The sequence below is a fragment of the Etheostoma cragini genome, chromosome 9 (genome assembly GCF_013103735.1).
Source record: "Etheostoma cragini isolate CJK2018 chromosome 9, CSU_Ecrag_1.0, whole genome shotgun sequence".
In the NCBI taxonomy this organism is placed as follows: Eukaryota; Metazoa; Chordata; class Actinopteri; order Perciformes; family Percidae; genus Etheostoma; species Etheostoma cragini.
In genome coordinates this window covers 15,984,273-16,002,352 of record NC_048415.1, presented here as the reverse complement: position 1 = coordinate 16,002,352, position 18,080 = coordinate 15,984,273, and the positions used below count along the sequence as shown (strand labels likewise).

General features: G+C 42.0%; 1 protein-coding gene and 1 long non-coding RNA gene across 3 annotated transcripts in view; both read left to right on the top strand.

The window, feature by feature from the left end:
* Nucleotides 1-6,548, top strand: part of LOC117950708 (guanine nucleotide-binding protein subunit alpha-11-like) — a 15,407-nt gene extending 8,859 nt beyond the window's left edge. For both annotated transcript variants that reach the window (XM_034882004.1, XM_034882003.1), the window contains exons 6-8: nucleotides 1,168-1,297; nucleotides 2,601-2,754; nucleotides 5,259-6,548. In XM_034882004.1, coding sequence (XP_034737895.1) covers nucleotides 1,168-1,297; nucleotides 2,601-2,754; nucleotides 5,259-5,464 — 490 coding nt within the window. In that variant the 3' untranslated portion in view covers nucleotides 5,465-6,548. The remainder of the gene's footprint in view (nucleotides 1-1,167; nucleotides 1,298-2,600; nucleotides 2,755-5,258) is intronic.
* Nucleotides 6,549-12,043: 5,495 nt separating this feature from the next.
* LOC117950709 lies at nucleotides 12,044-13,400 on the top strand. Its single transcript, XR_004657975.1, has 2 exons — nucleotides 12,044-12,292; nucleotides 13,020-13,400. It is a non-coding gene; the product is annotated as an uncharacterized LOC117950709 (long non-coding RNA).
* The last annotated feature ends 4,680 nt before the right edge of the window (nucleotides 13,401-18,080 follow it).

Here is an 18,080-nt window from a genome sequence, read left to right as displayed (position 1 = left end):
ACACTATTGACTCTTGCAGGGGCTTTGTCTGCTCACGCCTGTTTGGACGCAACAGGATCAAATTTCTGTTGAGTCTGTACAAAGCCCCTGCCGGGAAGTGAGGTGTTGCTCTCTGGGTTTATTTATAACCTGTTGGTATTGTTTCTTTCTGAAACCAGAGGGGGATCTGACTACAGCTAAGCAGACAAAGATTAAAGTTCACTTTTAGAGGAACATTGTGTTCCCAGATTAAATGAAACCTGCTCTTAAATCATTAAGGTATAGCTGAAAGGTTTGTCTTTGCTCTGCACCCCAGCACATTGGATAAAGCCATGCCCGCTGGCACAGACACTTTCAGCACAAGACACCACAAATTCATCAAAGCCCGATCGAACGTTAAAAAGTCAAAAGTCAAAAGCCAAAAGTAAAGAAAACCGGTTTGAATATTTATCACAGGACATTTTTAGACCTTCATTCTCTACAGTAGGATGAATAAATCCCTGACAGAAACATACACTATGTAATACCGGCGAAATCAGAGTAAATACCAATAAAACGTTTGTACTGGTGGGATTGCCTCCACTCTGCTCTCACAGACCATTCCCCAATATATGAATACACACATGGACCGGACCTGCTATCAAAACAAAGAACAAAGAAGGTTAAATTACAACATACACAAAGGGAGTTTGACAGTCTACTCAGGATGCCATTAATCCACTATAAGGTCTCATAACAAATATTTGTTTGCTGCTATATTATTGTTAAGAATGTCGACCACAGCCCCTTTAAATAGTCTATCTTGACTCCTTTCCCCATTTTTTGAGACAAAGTGATCTAAAAGTGATCATTGTCTGGTCACCAGAATACCTCAAGGTTTTGTCGAGACATTTAGCAACGTGGGAGGTTAAAGCTCAGACTTCCAGTTTTGATTTGAGTGTGTTGTCATTCATATGAGTTAAACAGTGTAGAAAGCAAAGCAATATATGACTTCGTATATGTGAAGTACAGAACCAACACAACCAACCGTGTCATTCTAAATTCTTAATGACTGACCTGTACACATATCTTACGTATGGTAATTTGAACAGCATTAGCACCGATTGGTTGCTAGTTTTGGTTCCTTGACTTCTTTTGACTTCGTGCTGTGTTACCCCTTTCCTTCCTCCCTCTGCCGGTCCCTGACAGGATTGTGGACGTGGGCGGTCAGAAGTCGGAGCGTCGGAAGTGGATTCACTGTTTTGAAAACGTCACCTCCCTCATCTTCCTGGCCTCCCTCAGCGAGTACGACCAGGTCCTGGAGGAGAGAGAGACCATTGTAAGAGCACTGAGAAATTTGTCTATGTCCCTCACTCAGTCTACCACAGCGGAATGTGGACAAAATAATAGAAACACCCTCAAATGTCAGAACAAATAATACCAGAACCAATAATACCAGAAAACACTCTATAATGCAGTATTGTCAGGATATTTTAAACTATTTTATAATATTTATAGACTAAGCAATACTCAATTATTAACTCTTGTGTTGTCCTCCCAGGTCAAAAAGATTTTTTTTTACACTTTTTTCGACATTTGACATTTTTAAACGAATAATTTCTTTTAAATTATTTCAATAACACCACCTTACTACAACTAGTTTTTGGAATCCATGGTCAATAACCCTCATTTGTACAGAATTATACCTAATATTGGAGCTAGTAAAGCAGAAATTCTGAATTATTTTGACTAATAGTTAAGATCAGAGGAGCGTATGTTGAGTGGATGAGTTTGGTCAGGATGCTGATTTGAAACCATTTCAATTTACACCCAAAATTCAATGAAAGTGATTAATTGTAATTGCAAAGACCGGAGCATTTGACCCGAGGACAACAGGAGGGTTAAAATGATTGTTAGTTGCAGCCGTATATTGTTGCATGATTATTACTACTGCATTAACATATAAACAGCCTATTAACTATGTCGTTGGCCGAGGCAGATTTCATTTGTAGTGCTTTATATACAGTTAGGTAATTTCATCTTTAACATTGCATTCTATTTCATGAACTGATTTGATGTTTCGAAATAAAAATCTAAATCTATAAATTAACCAGTAACTGAAGCTGTGGGATACATCCGTCCATCGTGTCTCTCGTCCAAACGTTTTCTCACTGCAGTCATTTCATCCGTCTGCCAGCAGGTTTCACTCTTGCACAATAAACCCCCCCCCCCCCCCCCCCCCCCCCCCTTTCTCTCTCTTCTCAGCCTCTCCACTGCTCTGTCCCCTTCTGTCTGTCCTTCCCTCCCATCCTGTCACTAAGCCGTTTATCTCACCTAGCCACTTTTTAGTCTTTTAGTCTGGGCTTACACATTCATTAACCTCCACAGTGGCCCGTGTACTCAGCCCCCCCATAAACTCCCCCCCTCTTCTCTTTAAAGGACTGCTTTCCTCTCTGCTTCGTCCCCAGACATCCAAATCTGTCTTGCCATGAGAAATTGTGTTTTTCTCTCTTCAAGTTAAAATTATCTCTCAAAAACTGGGAGACAAGTGTAATTTATTTATCTACAACAAACCCTCTATATAGAGTTGAAGGACAGAGTGCTCAAGCCTCCATGATATCTGACTCTGTCTCCGTCTTCAGAACCGTATGCATGAGAGTCTGGCTCTGTTCTACACCACCATCCATTCTCCTTGGTTCCTAAACACCTCCATCATCCTCTTCCTCAACAAGACTGACATCCTGGCTGACAAAGTCCAGACCTCTGACCTTCAGAAATACTTCCCCAGCTTTACGGGTAAGCTGTCGATGCCTTTATATGTGCATAACTGTGATAGCGTTGAGGACAGGGTGTGTATGTGTGTGTGTGTGTGTGTGTTAGGAATGCACAATTAATCAAATTTTGTATATGATCACGGTTTTGGCTTCCCACAATCAAATTTGCGTGATCGAGCGATATTTTAAATGCGTCATTCAGTCTACCGCTCCGTAAACCACTGTCTGATCCTGGGCCAGTCAGAGTTGTTCCCTGCACCGCGCAGCTTAGTTTCTAGATGTAGACAGTGACAGTCACAGACAGTCACAGAGGACAGAGTAACGTGAGGAAAATTCCACAACTGATAGCAGTCGGTCATACGTTGGTCACAAGGTTTACCAGTTTACCAGTAAACTTCACATTTTGTCCCGTCTGTGTTGTTTTTCAGCAAACAGCAGTGACCAGTGCTAGTTGTGTCTGTTGGCTCACAGGGCTCTAGGGTGCAACCAACGTCTTTCCCAGGTCGCACCGGTGCACCTCATGTCCTTGCATCCGCTGCCTCTCCACAAACAAAGCAATGTTGTTTATATCGATGTGGTTTAATGTTGTGTTACATGACCCATGCTATTGCGGCTGCCACGGTGAAAAGCACAGAAGTTACTGAATGCAACTAACTTCAGTTCGTAGAATAGTAGCGTGTGAGACGGAGCCTGCTGGACCTGGGCGAGAGATGTGACCCATGGCCAGAATATCATAGTTCATAAAAATGCAGGCAGTGACAATACAGACATTTCATACACACAATGTGTGTAACTCAGCTGACCCTCCATTTGACCTGTGCTGGACACATTCATAATGAGTCAGCCGTCTGTCTGTGAGTACGTCCATCACACTCCCCCTCTCTCCCTAGCTCTTTTAATCAGTTATTGTTAAAAACAAGTTAAGGAGCTAAATTTAAAAAAGGATTTCCTAGTTATCCTGGGCTAATTATTTCAGATCATGTGTTGCAGCTGGATGTATGCACAACATACGACTTCAACATAATTAGCCCTTGTGACAATAAAATTTGTTTTGATTAAAAAACAAATAATCGTGATAATTATTTGTGATGTCATTATTGATCAAAATAATCGTGACTAAAATTATGGCCATAATTTTTTGCAGCCCTAGTGTGTGTGTGTGTGTTTAAGTGTTTGTGATTGATTGATGATTGTAGATTTTGGCATAAATAATGGTGGGAACACTGACACAATAAACCAGGTTCAACATTTCTAAACCAAATCCAAGGCTTTGGTGAAGCTCAAAGTTGGGGTTGAGACTAGAAATTCCATCAATATTGGAGGGAAAGCCTGGGGCCAGAGCCAAATCAGCAGCACATTTCACCTCCATCAACAACCATAATTGCAGCAAGTCTGTAGGTGTGTATTCTCATCACAGTGTGGACAGGATCACATCCGAGACCAAAGATGCTCGAGATGTTGTTTTGCTCCTCCAACCAATTTTCCTCGGGCACACAGCTATCTCATCACATCCTGCTGCACTTACTGAGAATAATATATAAAAAATAATTATTAAAAGACAAATTCGCAGTGACTAAAGGCACAGCGCGTCCCTGAGTCTGAACCTTCCATCACTGTTGTCCTGGTGTCAGCAAAGCTAGCAATCATTATTTCTTTTTTAGCTAGCGTCTCACTCACACACACACACACACACACACTTGCAAATTAGTCACTTCCAGGTACATGATGTGCTTAATGATGTGGCGGTAGCCTGTAGCTCTGCTGGTGTGAAAGGCTGTGCAGCGTTGCCCTACCTCCCCCCCAACCTCCCTCTGTTACCCATGGCAACCACAGAGAGATACTGGTCTTTCCCACAAGCCCAAAACCCTGGGTGTAGATGTGTGTGTGTGTGTGTGTGTGTGTGTGTGTGTGTGCGCGCTCGCGAGCAGGGTGGTAATTAGTGACTGACGGCGACTATATGTGCGTGTGCGTTTGTCCCTGTAAGACGTTTTACCGTCAGCGTTGGCAGGCTAAGACAATGACTCATACAGGGTCAAGCTTCTTAATGTCAATTTAACCTTAATGACAACTCTGAGCAGTTCCTGCCTTCCGGTGCTATTTACTGTTTTTTTATTTCTAATGCTGCCGTCTTCCTGTATGGCCCTTCTTGCTGCTGCTGTAATGTGAAGGATACGGTTAGTGCTGCGGTCCGGTACCATACCAAACCACAGTGAGAAACTTGGTGAATTGGACTTGCACTGAAATGATTAGTCAATTCAATGATAAGTCTGTTGATGCAAAACTAATTGAATCATTTAGCCGCTTACAATCTCCTAAAGCACAAGTTGACATCTTCAAACAGCTTGTTTTGACTATCAACAGTCCAAAAAGAATCAACGTTTTTGAGAAGAAAGAAAAAAAAGCGAACCATAGATCATTTGGTGTTTTTTCTTGGAAAACGACAAGCTCTTGTAACTAGTATAATTCATCTTTTACCTCTTTGTCGTCCCCGTCCATCTCTCATCTGCTTCTCACCTCTGTTACCAGGTAAGAGGCGTAACCCCGAAGACGCCAAGAACTACATCCGCAAGTTGTACGAGCAGCAGGCCACCAACCGCGACAACAAGGACGAGTGGAAGACTCTCTACCCGCACTTCACCTGCGCGACAGACACCAGCAACATACGCACGGTTTTCAGCGATGTCAAGGACACGGTGCTGCTCAAGTCTCTGAGGGACTACGGAGTCATCTGAACATTTGCACAAAAAGAACGGTAAAAAACGGAGGAAAACCGTGGTTCTAGACTCTCTTGGCACTATTTACTTCTACCAATGAAGGCCAAAATGTTACTTCTTTTTGTACGTTCTTCTTAAACCTCAGACCATCCTCCATGCTTCTGTCCACCCATCCTTCTCTTCTCCCTTATCAGGTCTCAATGAAGAAGCAAAGTGGAGAACAAAGGGACAAGTTTGTTCTCCTATCTCACCTTTACCCCCCCGCCCCACCCACTCTCTTCCTCTTCTTTCTCTCAAGTAGAAAGCTTGAAGACGTTTAGAGAGATTGGGAGACAGAACAAGACCTTACTTTACATTACTTCCTACGCCTCCCTCCCCTCCCTTTTGAGTGGCTGGGTGATGCAGTGACTGAATTAAACCATAACTGAATTGATGCTATGAAGTGTTGTGCTGCCATTAACGGACGAATGACTTTTAGCAGCGCGCGGCAGCTGAATTCTTAGAATATCACGCAAGAAATACATCTCTTAGGCTTCATGTAATGCACCTGTGTCCGAACCACCAGCGGTTTGGACCTGTCAGCATCCTGTGAGGAGCTACTGGCAGCTACGGCCGTGTGTGTTGTCACAGATAGACGACTAGAGAGTATTTTCACTGAAGGCTTCTCTCGATGAAAATGATCTTTTCCCCTTCTCCCAACTGGCTTAGGCAATAGTTAGATAGAATGATTGTTCATCCAATCACCTGCTATGTATTCTTTTGAAAGGGCCAGCCCTTTTCCAAACAATAGGCTTGTTCTAGATGAACTGCGCCTTGCCTGTAAAGAGGACGAGAGCAGGCGGCAGCAGCCGGGGGCGGTGACAAAAAGCTGCAGTAAAGTCAGACAGTTTCCAGATGTTTCCAGCAGCCTTCAGGCTGAACAGGAAGTGATAGAAACACTGTGGTCCAATTCCAAGTTAATAAAATGTTATCAGACCCATATATCAGCTTATATACAGTCTCCAGTCCGTTTAATGATGACAGAGTAGCTCTCAAAATGCTCTACAGGAGATCTATTGCTGATGTTAATAAACAACCGACTGTAGATGATCCGTAATCTGAACAGATGTAGTCTCTCGGACTTCTAAACGTCACTATTAGTCACACAACATGTGTTCTGTACAGAATAAGTCTTTAAAGCAGACAAATAGCAGTTAAAATCCCTCAGATTAAAAAACAATCAAAAGTTATTTAAAACGTCATCATGTTGTCGATTCGGAACCAATCAGCTGTTATATCAGTTGAGAGGCCAACGTTTCCCAGCATGCTCTGGGTCCGCCTGGGTCTTGCAGTTGGGGGAAAGCTACTGAGCTGCCCGCGTTTCAGAACTGCGATCGCCTTGCTCTCGTGAGATTATCGTTGCCTACGTGTGTATGACATCAGAGCAAGTCGGGATCAAGTCGGACACAAATCTAACCGGCACGCAACGGCGGCACTTGCCGGTGATCGATTCTGCACGGACCTGGCTCATCTCGAACAAGCCCATTTTCCAGTGGCGGCTCCTCCGATGGTTATGTGTAACAGACCATCTGCTGCGTCAGGTTAGGGTACACCCCCCTGTCACTCACATAAACACTTTATTTGAATCCAGTAGGTACATTCAGGTTCAAACACCAACTGTGAACACACAAACAGTTTCTATTAATGGCAATACAGGAGTTACAATCTGCTTCACCTTTTGTTATCAGACATCCTGAATCTGGGGATTTTCTTTGTCTTCGCTCGTTTCACAAACACTGCACTCCTGTCAAAGGGCCAACATCCCTATTGATTACAGTTGGCTCACAATGGCAATATTCCTATCTGTCTCCATTAATTACTGTGTGCAAAATTATTGTGTAACCACCCCCTTTTGATTCCTTCTCACGTTGCTATAACAGCAGTATGTAATGACATCCTTACATTCACCTCCAGTTATTCAAGCGTTTGGCAGATTAATGTTAGATGTTAGAAAGCACAATTTCTTCCAGTTTAAAAACAATTTATTCCCCCCCCCCCATCTAATGCAGACACTGAATCCCGAGCTGGTCGACTTTACCACAGGTTCGAAGAAAACATTGATGGGTGCTCAATAAAGTGCAAAGTCCTGGGGTCTCATTTCTAAAACTGTGCGTAGGACTAAAAGATTACGTACAGTACGCCCAAAAGCCAAAAATGGCATATGCCAAAAGAAATTCAGATTTATAAAACTGTGCGCACGCAAATGTGTAAGCAATGTTCCCTTTATAAATCAAAGATTTCCCACAAGTGTGCATACGTGAACCAGCCTCTTATCCCACCCTGTACACGCACATTTTTACCCATAAATAGTCAATACAAAGCACCTCGTGAATGCTGATAAATATGTTATTGACCCTGACAGTTGTTCTTTCGTGACACCTCATGTAAACCTGACTACACGGGCATTACGGCACTCATGGACAGCCTGGATATATACCAGACCTACAGGTATATGATAAGATTTAACCTGAACTATATTATATCCAAACAAGTCTTAGTGATAAAATTGAAGATTATAATATTTATATAAAACAATTAGCTGTAAATAGCCCGTTTCTCCCAGGGTTGCGAGGACCTGTATTTGGACCGGAATGGCACGGTTCCGGCGCGTTGCCCTCTCTACTGGACCCAATTCTGTACCAGGTCCAAGAGCACAGCTTCAGGGAATTTAATCATCATATTAGCCAGTCATTATCATTGAGCTTGAAGTTTCTTTCTCTCCTGATTCTTCCATTTGGGGTTAGTCCTCCTGCAGTGCCATTATGCAGCATTACGCACAGGGGTCACTACCTTATTTATATGTTCAATTGATGATTGTTAACACCTTGCCAAAAGCATCCCCCCCCCCCCCCCCCCCCCCCCCCCAAGAGATACAATTTGAAGACCAAAGTGCAAAAGGCAAACACATTTTTCTACATGCAGGTCTTGTCACCAACAGTATTAAAGTTTTGACTGATAACAAGGACATATATGTGTAACCATTGCGCGAGAGCTTAACGGTAGAATTTTTCGACTTTGACATTTGATTATACATGCACAGACATTTAGTAATTTACACTGTGTTCTGCCGTTATTTAATGGTAGGGTATTTGATGCTATCATACATGAAGTGGGCCATCCCCTCCTCCTGTGCTCCGTAGCGGACAATGTGACCATGAGACCGCATCGATTAAATATTAATCACAAATTTTGATTTTGGATTTGAATCGAATTTTACAAGGTGTTTATGGAACAATTATCACTCAGTACAAGCGCGAATAACATTGCTGGATTTATCTTCATGATAACGTGGATGACATGGAGAGAAAAAAATGTGTGCAAGGCATCAATACTTAAAAATTAAGAGTAATCATATTCCCACATTTACTTTGTGCAGTCTGACATCACTTCACCTCCACACCACCTGCGTAGACAATTCCCATTGTCTCCAAAATGTGCGTACGCACAAATCAGAGTTTACGCATTTGACCGCACATTCTCCTGTGAAGTTTATTTTTTATAAATCAAAACCTTTGCCTGGGATACGGAATACACACATTTTCAGCCCCATTTCGTGCGTATGCCACGTTTATTAATGAGACCTCTGACCATCAGATCCGTTAACCCTCTCCAATATGTTTTTCATTAGGAAAGAGATTTGGATGGTTTTAAAACATTGGAGAAAAAACTACTTTAAAAGCGTTCATCGATATTCGACTACTAACGTTATATATTTGACTTGTATAAGATGGAGTCAAACCGAAAAGAATATCAGATAACTCAAGAGTTCCTGATGGCTCCACAGAGCAATAGCATTTTCAGCCCACAAATTTAGTGTTTTTGTTTACTCTCATAGCATTTTTTCCAGACACAATAGGTCTTGAGAACAAAAGTTCTAACGAATTCCCTGTACGCCACCTGCCCAGCATAAAACAGCAAATAGACACAGTTGAGAAAAAGCTGGTGGACATAGTGCAGCTTAAGAGCCCCAAATACCTAAATAGATGTTAGTTCCTGATGGTCTATTTTTCAATATTTCAATTCAATTGGTCATTGTCTCTAAAATGTGCTTTTCAACAATCAGTTTCAACACACAGCAGTAAAGCCAGCAGCAGATTCTGCACCCTTTACCGCAATTAACACACTACATTAAAATCAATACCACATATGTGAGCACAAATCACAGTTGGAGGCTGACAGGTTTTAAAAGGTCACAAGTGAAGGAAATGAGACCTGTCTGAGAAAACAGCTGGATTCACACGGCGAGTTCAAATCAACAATGGTGAAAAAAACAATCCAACAGCCGTTGTTCCACTGGTTAAAGGATATTAGGTGAGGTGGCAGTGTAAACTCTATTAATACCAGTGTGCAGAATGGATTTATAATATTGATTAGAGGTGTTAGTTTTGCTCTCCAGTGTGCATCATTGAGTGTTGAGTGGAAAATGACATTGGAATTCATTAAATTAAAAGGACTTATGGGAGGTGAACGTTTGCTTACAATGTTTCTGTTCTGTGGTTTTGGCTGCTCTTTTGTTAACTCTAAATAAATTATATACAGCTACAGAATTTGACTGTACATTTACTGATGACTACTTTTTAAATTTGACAGCTTTTGATTTTTGACTTTTTGAGTTTTAACTGTTTTATTTTTTATAATGTTTACCAGCAGCACAAACTATGATTGTCTAGTGAACTACTTTTTCGGCATTGGGAGATGTCCTCTCATATGATGACAGCATATTTTATATAATATTTTGACTCTGGTGGAGGAAATGGGCTAATATTTGTTTTTCTAGTTATTAAAATCAAACTTTTAAACACACACCCTTTCGCTTGCTTTTGTTTGTCTTCCCTGGTAGATATGGACAGAGTCTCCTTGCCTTTCTGTGTGATGTGCTTTCTTTGTCACCAAGACAAATATGGTCTCACGGGCTACAATCACACGATTGCTGTGAGTCACAGTTTGAACTAGAATTACCGCCTTGCAGTTGTATGCCTCAGTCAAGCGTCAAGTTGCCGTTTACATCCATGTCTGTCCAGACTCCTATGTATGCTGACCACACTGTTATTGGCACAGAGGCATAATAAAACTGTAGGATTTGCATTGGATTGACACATGAGATTATTTCGCGCCACTAATTTCCATAAACTAGTATGTGTGTGTTTCTGGGGTTGCAGACTGCTAGGATTCCTCTGTATGCAAGTGGCACATTGAGGAGAACACGTTCACCTTGTTCAGAGTCTAGAGAAATGTAAATTTGACAGTTGAGGACAGTTTAGGCTTTACACAGCCAGATGATAGTTGTTTAAGATGCATCCTGCTGGCAGAGGCAAAGTAGTTCCTTATTAGCGAGTGACAAATTGCTTCTCCAAACAAAATGTAGTCCTAGTAGATAGACTTAATATGCATCATGACACATTTACATAACAAATATTATACAGATACTGAAGCATGTTGTCACACACACACAGTGGCTGTCACACCACTGGACCATGGGAGTGTGATCTGTGACCCTGGTGACTAAGTGTCATCCACACAACTTGACATTCTCAAGTGTGTGTTTGGGCGAGTGTGTATATGTGAGAGGGAGTGTGGTAAGGTTATGTCTGTGTGTACAAGGATGTGTGTCAGTACAGCATGTCTGAAGCTGTGTGTACATCTGTGTGTGTGTGTGTTTGTGTAAACCTACAAGACAGTGACGGCGCCACGACAGTCCTTTTTCCTCAGTCTCACCTTGTGACTGCTGATGCCCCGTCCACCCCGTCCACTTCAAATCAGCTAGTGGCAGTGATAATGCTTACACAGATTACATTAAATTAGGTTAACTCAGATTAGCTCAGGTTAAGAGTAGTGCTGTAACAATTAAATTAAATTATTTGTCACAATTAACCTGCAATTCAGCGCACATTTTTATGTGTTGTAAATGTCCCTTCTTTTTGTCCCATTATCATTATTTTAATGCTCCTATCAACATGGAAAAGTTGATTGGCTTGCTTTGTATTAAAGTTTTTTTTTTTTAAATTGAAAACAAGATTGGCATATAGCCTAACGTACGTCCTACGCCTGTTTTAGGTCGTACACACGGTTCATCACTGAAGGCCATTATGTTTTTACATTAGTGCAAAGACTCAGGGGCCTCATGTATAAAAGACGGACGGCCAAAACTTGAAAAGTAGAAATACACAGAAAGATTCACACGTCTAAAGCTGGGTGAAAAAATTTGTTCCCACTATGGCCACGCCAACACCCTTCAACAGCATTTACAAACTACTGTTGGCCAGGCGTCCATGCTTCCAAGTTGGGGTTTGGCGTGGCCATAGGGGGATTCGTGAGTTTGAAAAACGGGGCAAATGCCAGGTCCTGGGCACCTTTTTTAATATACATCACAATCAACGTGAATTTGAGCGTACGTGAATGACTGACCCTGCTCCTCCCACAAAGTAATGTGGAAATGACTCTAAATGCACCCCCAACGTCATTCTTTGTCTAATCACAACGGGTTACCGCTGCGGACAGAAAACAACTTCTTGTGACGTTGGAGATGCGGATCAGGGATGTGGAGGCCAGACCTTTTTTCTGTTTGGCAGGTTTGTCATCTGGGATAAGCAATAAAAGAAAATGCCTAGAGTGGCAAATGGTGACTGGGCGGTGAATGCACCGAACCATAGCAGAAAAATTTAAAAAAGTCTAATGTTGAAGTTGAAATCAAGAGAATAGTGGTACGGCCACACCAGTTACAGAACAACATGCACCTCAGTGTCAGTCCAAAATACACACAATAAGCAGTTTGAACTCACTGATGTAATGCCACTTATTAAGTGTTAAGTTTAAAAAAGTTGAAACATTGTTGATGTTTGATTAAAAAAAAATATATATATATTTTTGTTATGTATCTCTCTGTCTCTCCCTGAGAGACTAGATCAAAATCAAACTATTAACCGAAAAGGTTTGTCCCACAGCAGGAAGCAAGCATGTGGCTTAGCCTTTTAGGAGCCACCCCTGTTAGGGACCGGGCTGTTAGTAACAAGAGAAAATGTTATCTCTGTGGGATTGAATGGAGTTGACCCTCACACGAAAGCCTTTGATCTGTGTCCAGGATGTGCACGTTGGAGGTGTGACCTACTCATCTTAGGCAGTCAAGACAGCCACTGAGATGCGCTCAACATGTTACCATGCCAACAAGACCATGCCAATGAGAATGGGTTTGAATGCACCAGGTGAAATGGAACTGCCCCTAGATGCAGTGAATATAATTCTGAAACTTACAATGATTCAACACTGAATGATGTGACTCCAGAAGGGAGGCATGTGTTTCAGTCCGCTGACAGCTGCAGTGTTTGTGTGTTTGGCAAGACTGATCTCATGTGACTCGGTCAGGGAGAAGCATGATTCAGTCCGCTGCTGGCAGTGTTATTATATTTTGTGTTTTATTGTCTTTGTCATACCATTTTCATCATGCTGTTTCATTAAACCTTTTTGTTAATTTATTCATTGGAATCCTAGTCTCTCCTTGTCCTCATCAATCCAAGATCACAGTTTTTTCTAACATTAGTACGCTCAGTGAAACTGAGTCCAGCGCAAGGGAGATCCAATTTAGGAGGAGAGGTTAGAGAGGCCAGCGTCTCCACGGCAGGTGACAGTGCGCACGGATCCGCTGCGCCACTCATGGATGAAATAATGAAATAGTAAATAGGACTACAGTAACTGAAATATGTGCAGAATCAAGACAGTCAAGACGGCCAAGTGCTTGGTGGAGCATGTACACCTTGATCACTTAATAGCCTACAAATCATCCACAGGATCAATCATAGGATCATCACACGAGTTTGCCCCCACGACACAGCGTTTGTTCCTGGGAAGATGGATCCGTGCGTCCCGCCTCCTGTGCACCATGGCTGTCTGAGCCTCCTGCACTACAGACTCACAGGCACTATTGAATTTTCCGTGCTGATCTTTTTGTTGCACAGTGAGTAAAATATTTCATCCATGGGAAATACAGAGGATGACTGAAAATTTTTCAATTTCATATTTATTATAAGTGGATTTTTCCTTAATTTCCCCATCCTCACAGAGGTTAAGTAGCCTGCGAATTAAGCAGTTTTTAGAGTAAAAGATGTGAAATATTATTCACATAAATGATCAAACTTTTATGGAATACCTGCGGATTTGGTTATGTTTTTTCATGGACAATGTCATAGACATAAGCCAGTAAGTGAAGTGGAATCATTATTTTGTAATGTTTGGGTATTTTCTCCCTTTTTTCAGTTAGAATTCGCCACTTTAAAGAGCCAGAAAAGACTGTGGACAGCCCGCACATTCGTCAACGTCAAGTTCATTTGTCCTACATCACAAAGTGTTCGTGAAAACCAGCGCACACAACGTTTATGCAAGATGTAAATCTTCTATATATTCAATATTAAATTAAAAAACAGGATGTAGTCAGACATTTCTATTAGCTGTCAAAGAGTCACACACTGAAACGCTAAACAAAGTTTGAAATAATTTAAAAAGGATTGATCACAGAGCTCGGATACATATTAAAATCAAGGGCAATAAAACTATTTTGTTTCCACCAAGCCACCATGACTGACTTAAATTCTTCACATAAGCCCATGAGAATGGGCTCCAGTTTGGGGCAGACCCAATTTTGCATGGCTGACATTTAAAAATGATGGATTCCTCCGGGACTGTGTGTGCCATTTTCCTATATATTGCCTGTGCTGGAGATGAGAGGATTGGACAACAGGTGTGAAGACGGGCCCAGGTAGCCTTTGCTGACAATTAGAGATTTGTTCATGTAAATCTCAAACAACATACCCACATCTCACTCAGATACCACCGCTGCCGTTGTTCCCATTCACCCTGCCCATCTCGGCTGAACCCCATCTTACATTTTTTGCTCGGCAGCCTTGGGTGAGGACAATGGCTGAGTAGTCCAGCAGCTGGTGTGACCTGTGCAGAAGCAGAGCCGAGATGTAAAGCGCAGGTTAGCCTGTGAGCTTTTTAAAACCTATTTCACTGCCTGGTTTGTTGCTATGGACTGTCTGTTGCTGATAAGAGCCGGTCAAAGCTTTTCCATTTCCTACGATGTTCCTCAAAGCAGATGCATGCCTGCTGTGCACTTATCAAACATACGCTCCACATATACAGATGCACACACAGATTCTAGCACGGCTGCAATCCCAAAAATAACTCGTCAAGATAAGTGTGTAAAAATTACTGTAATAATGTAAACACCTGTAAACATAATAAAAACCTATACAAATCCCTGCAGCAAAGTGAGGCTGTTAGTGTTCAAAGAGGTGCAGATTTAAATGTGTGGTGATTGCTGAAGCTGTTGTTTGTAATGTTGAATTGGATTGCATCACTGTATATCGTAAAATGTTGCCGTTATTGTGTACCCACCCTGTATCTTTTCCCTGTGGCTAGGGAGATGTGTTTTTCAACAGATCTTTTCAAAGCCATTGCGGCATATGGGCACAGAGGAAAAAAAGGTGCTTATCAGCAGAAGAAATGAATCAATTTGCCAGCGTGAATAACCACTCGGTTTCCCAAAACAGCTCCAGCATTTTCAGCGGCAGCTGGCTTATTGTAGTCTCGCTGTGTGCCGTTTCAAAACATTGCTTGACTCAGAGGGGGCAAAAGTCTGAAGGCTGTGCATCGATACATTTTTTAAGATCCTGACCTGGTCTAACAAGATATCTCAGAGTGTCTGTCAGTACTGAAATCCAATAAAAGGTTCCACGGCATGAAAAAATTCACTTTATGAGGTTTTTCCCTCCTTTTTCTCTGCTTCGCCAGCCCAGAGCATTTGGCCCACCCATAACAATTATCAGGGTATAGAGCTACGACCATGCAAGTGCGATTCTTTTTCCTCAAGGAGACATCATGGCTAGCAAACAAGGGAAGCATAACAGTTGCTCAGTGTGTGGATGTTCAAATGTACACTGTTCCATCAACCAAGCTTCGGCAGAGCTAGTGGCTTTTATTTTATCTGTAAAGACGCCGACAGAATACCCCAAAGGTTTTTTTTGTCTGCGCAAAACATTTCCCCGATGACCGTTTCCTCATCTCGAGCCAATGCAAAGCTGGCATGGATCAGTACCAACTCTTCCTGGCTAAGCTACAAACCTCGGACAAGCAAGGCAACCAACGCTATATAATGTTTTTGCTTTACTGTATATGGTTACCTAGCTTGGTACCCTTAGAAATTGGCTGTAACTTTAGCTCCGCAGCTAACAGCCCAGTTACTGACCCTAATGTAAAGGTACAGTTGATAGCATCAAGTATGTGTGTGAATCAGGGCTGTAGTCAGAGGTGGGGTGGCAATCGGGAAAGTCTGAACTTTTCTCGGTGGGCCGGTAGGGCTGCTTGATTATTGAAGATGTGGTTATATTGGTCAATATCAAATTCACGATTTTTATAGTAGTGTCCAAGGTATAATCTTTTAGTGTCCTTTAGCTCAGAGAAAGAGTCTTTGGATCGGAATAAAATCTGTTTTACTACTGGGAGTCGGTTTAGCTTTTACAGAAACCTAATTTTAAACAGCTAATGAACATTTCCAGATACATAACAAAATATTGCATCACACGTCACATTTTCACTTAATGTCAATGACCAATACTAGCCTACTGCTGTGGCTGCCCTCCTTATGCCATCTTTACTCACGCTAAGTTTTTTAATTGACTTTCTTATTGTTAGGGAACTGATGTACGCCCTTTATTGCAAACCTCCTATACCATGGTTATAGATGACTGCATGTCAGCAAGTTTGAGTGTGAATTTCCTCTCATCAATGGAAAGGATCACTTTCTTTGCTCTTTTGCGGAAAGGTCCCTTTCTATTGTGTGTACAGTGAACGGGTCTCTGGCAAAAACGGCCACCTCTGTGGGCAGAACAAGTCCATCCAATTGACCAGCAAAGTTCTTTTTCAGGCTCGCAATGAAATCTGTCATCACATCCGTGATTTGTGGAGGGGATAAGATGCATTTGCGTGTCAGGAAATGCAGCATTTGGAATGCACACATCTGTTCCACAAGGTCGACGAAGGTTTCGTCTCTGCCTTATAGTCCGAAATTGAGATCATTCAGGTGCTTGAATATGTTGCTCAGAAAGTAGACATCGGCCATGAAGTAGTCGTTCAGTATGCGACTCAAGTGCATTTCTGCCTTTTTTGCTTGCTGCTGCGGTGGAAAGTTATGATCTCCTCTCTTAGACCACAGAAACGCTCCAGTGCTTTGCCTTTGGACAGCCACCTCACGTCATTATGCAAAAGCAGGTCGTGGTGCTCAGCAGACATTTCTGACAGCAGCAGGTGTAATAAGCGCTGTTGGAGGCTTGATGTGGAGCAAATAAAATAATCGTAGCCATCACGCTATCCACTGTCGTTTTGAGCGCTGTCGAACACCGCCTGATGCTCAATACAGATTAAGTTAATCAACTTAGGTGCATTATACTGACGAACCAACGTGCTGCCAAAGCATTCCCTTTGCCTGTCATGGATGGAGCTCCATCTGTCACAATATGATAAAGTCACAATATTTCAGAAAATAATCCATCTGCACAATAATCTGCTGTGAATAACTCTGCTTATACAATAGACGTCCGACCTCCAGACAGACACAGGGTCCCGTTGGAGACGTTTGCTCCAACGTCAGCTCTGTGGTCTGCAGACCTGCTTTCGAGCTCTGTGTGTTTGAATCTGACCCATAGACTGGAAACTTCATACGGAAACAAATTTCAATCAGGAAAGACATGTTTGCAGATATGCAAATGAGGTTCATTATACTCAATAATGAATGGTAATCTCTAAAATACAAACATTACTGATATGACAGACAGATGCCAATAAAGCTTAAGAACGATAGCAAATCGTAGCAACATGAAAAGCCAACAACGCAAACTAGCATTAGCGACGGGATAATAAATGTAACAGCATTCATAAATCTACCAACTAAAGTACTGTATCCAGACAATATTTTAAACTAACCATTTAGAGACCTCCTGCTGTAGCCGCTGAGTTGTAACTTTTTCAGGTGCTTCTCCTTCCGGACCAGATTCTGGGTCAAAGTGGAAAGCTTTAATGAGTGCTTGTCTACGAACCATTGGATACATCCACTGTAAACATTTGCGCATGGTGCCATGGCCGCAAGCTGGTCTATTCCACACCCCCACCTGGCCCCGCCTCGCTCCTCCTCAATAGCATTTAAACCTACATTTAGAAACGGCACGTCCTGAGCAAAGCTCATTGTGGGACTGGCACTAGTGGTTTTAATTCTGCATCAAAGCTGACTTTCAGGAAAGAGACTTCAAATACAGTTTTAGGGGACCACTGAGACCTATATAAATGCATCCAAAGAGCACCATGTCATAGGAACTTTAAATAAAGCACCATTTTAAGCCATTAAGAATTTTTTATCCAGTAATAAAATGTAAATGAATGTTGCAGTTTACCTCATGTTCATGTTCTCTAACCATTATGCTTATGGAATAATTGTTATTGGAGAGATCACAGGGAATAGTTCAGCTGCAGAAAATGATATGGTGATGAGAAACATGATGGCAATGATGATAGTGATAAGGGCAAGCAAGACAAATCGATGAAAATTAGAAGA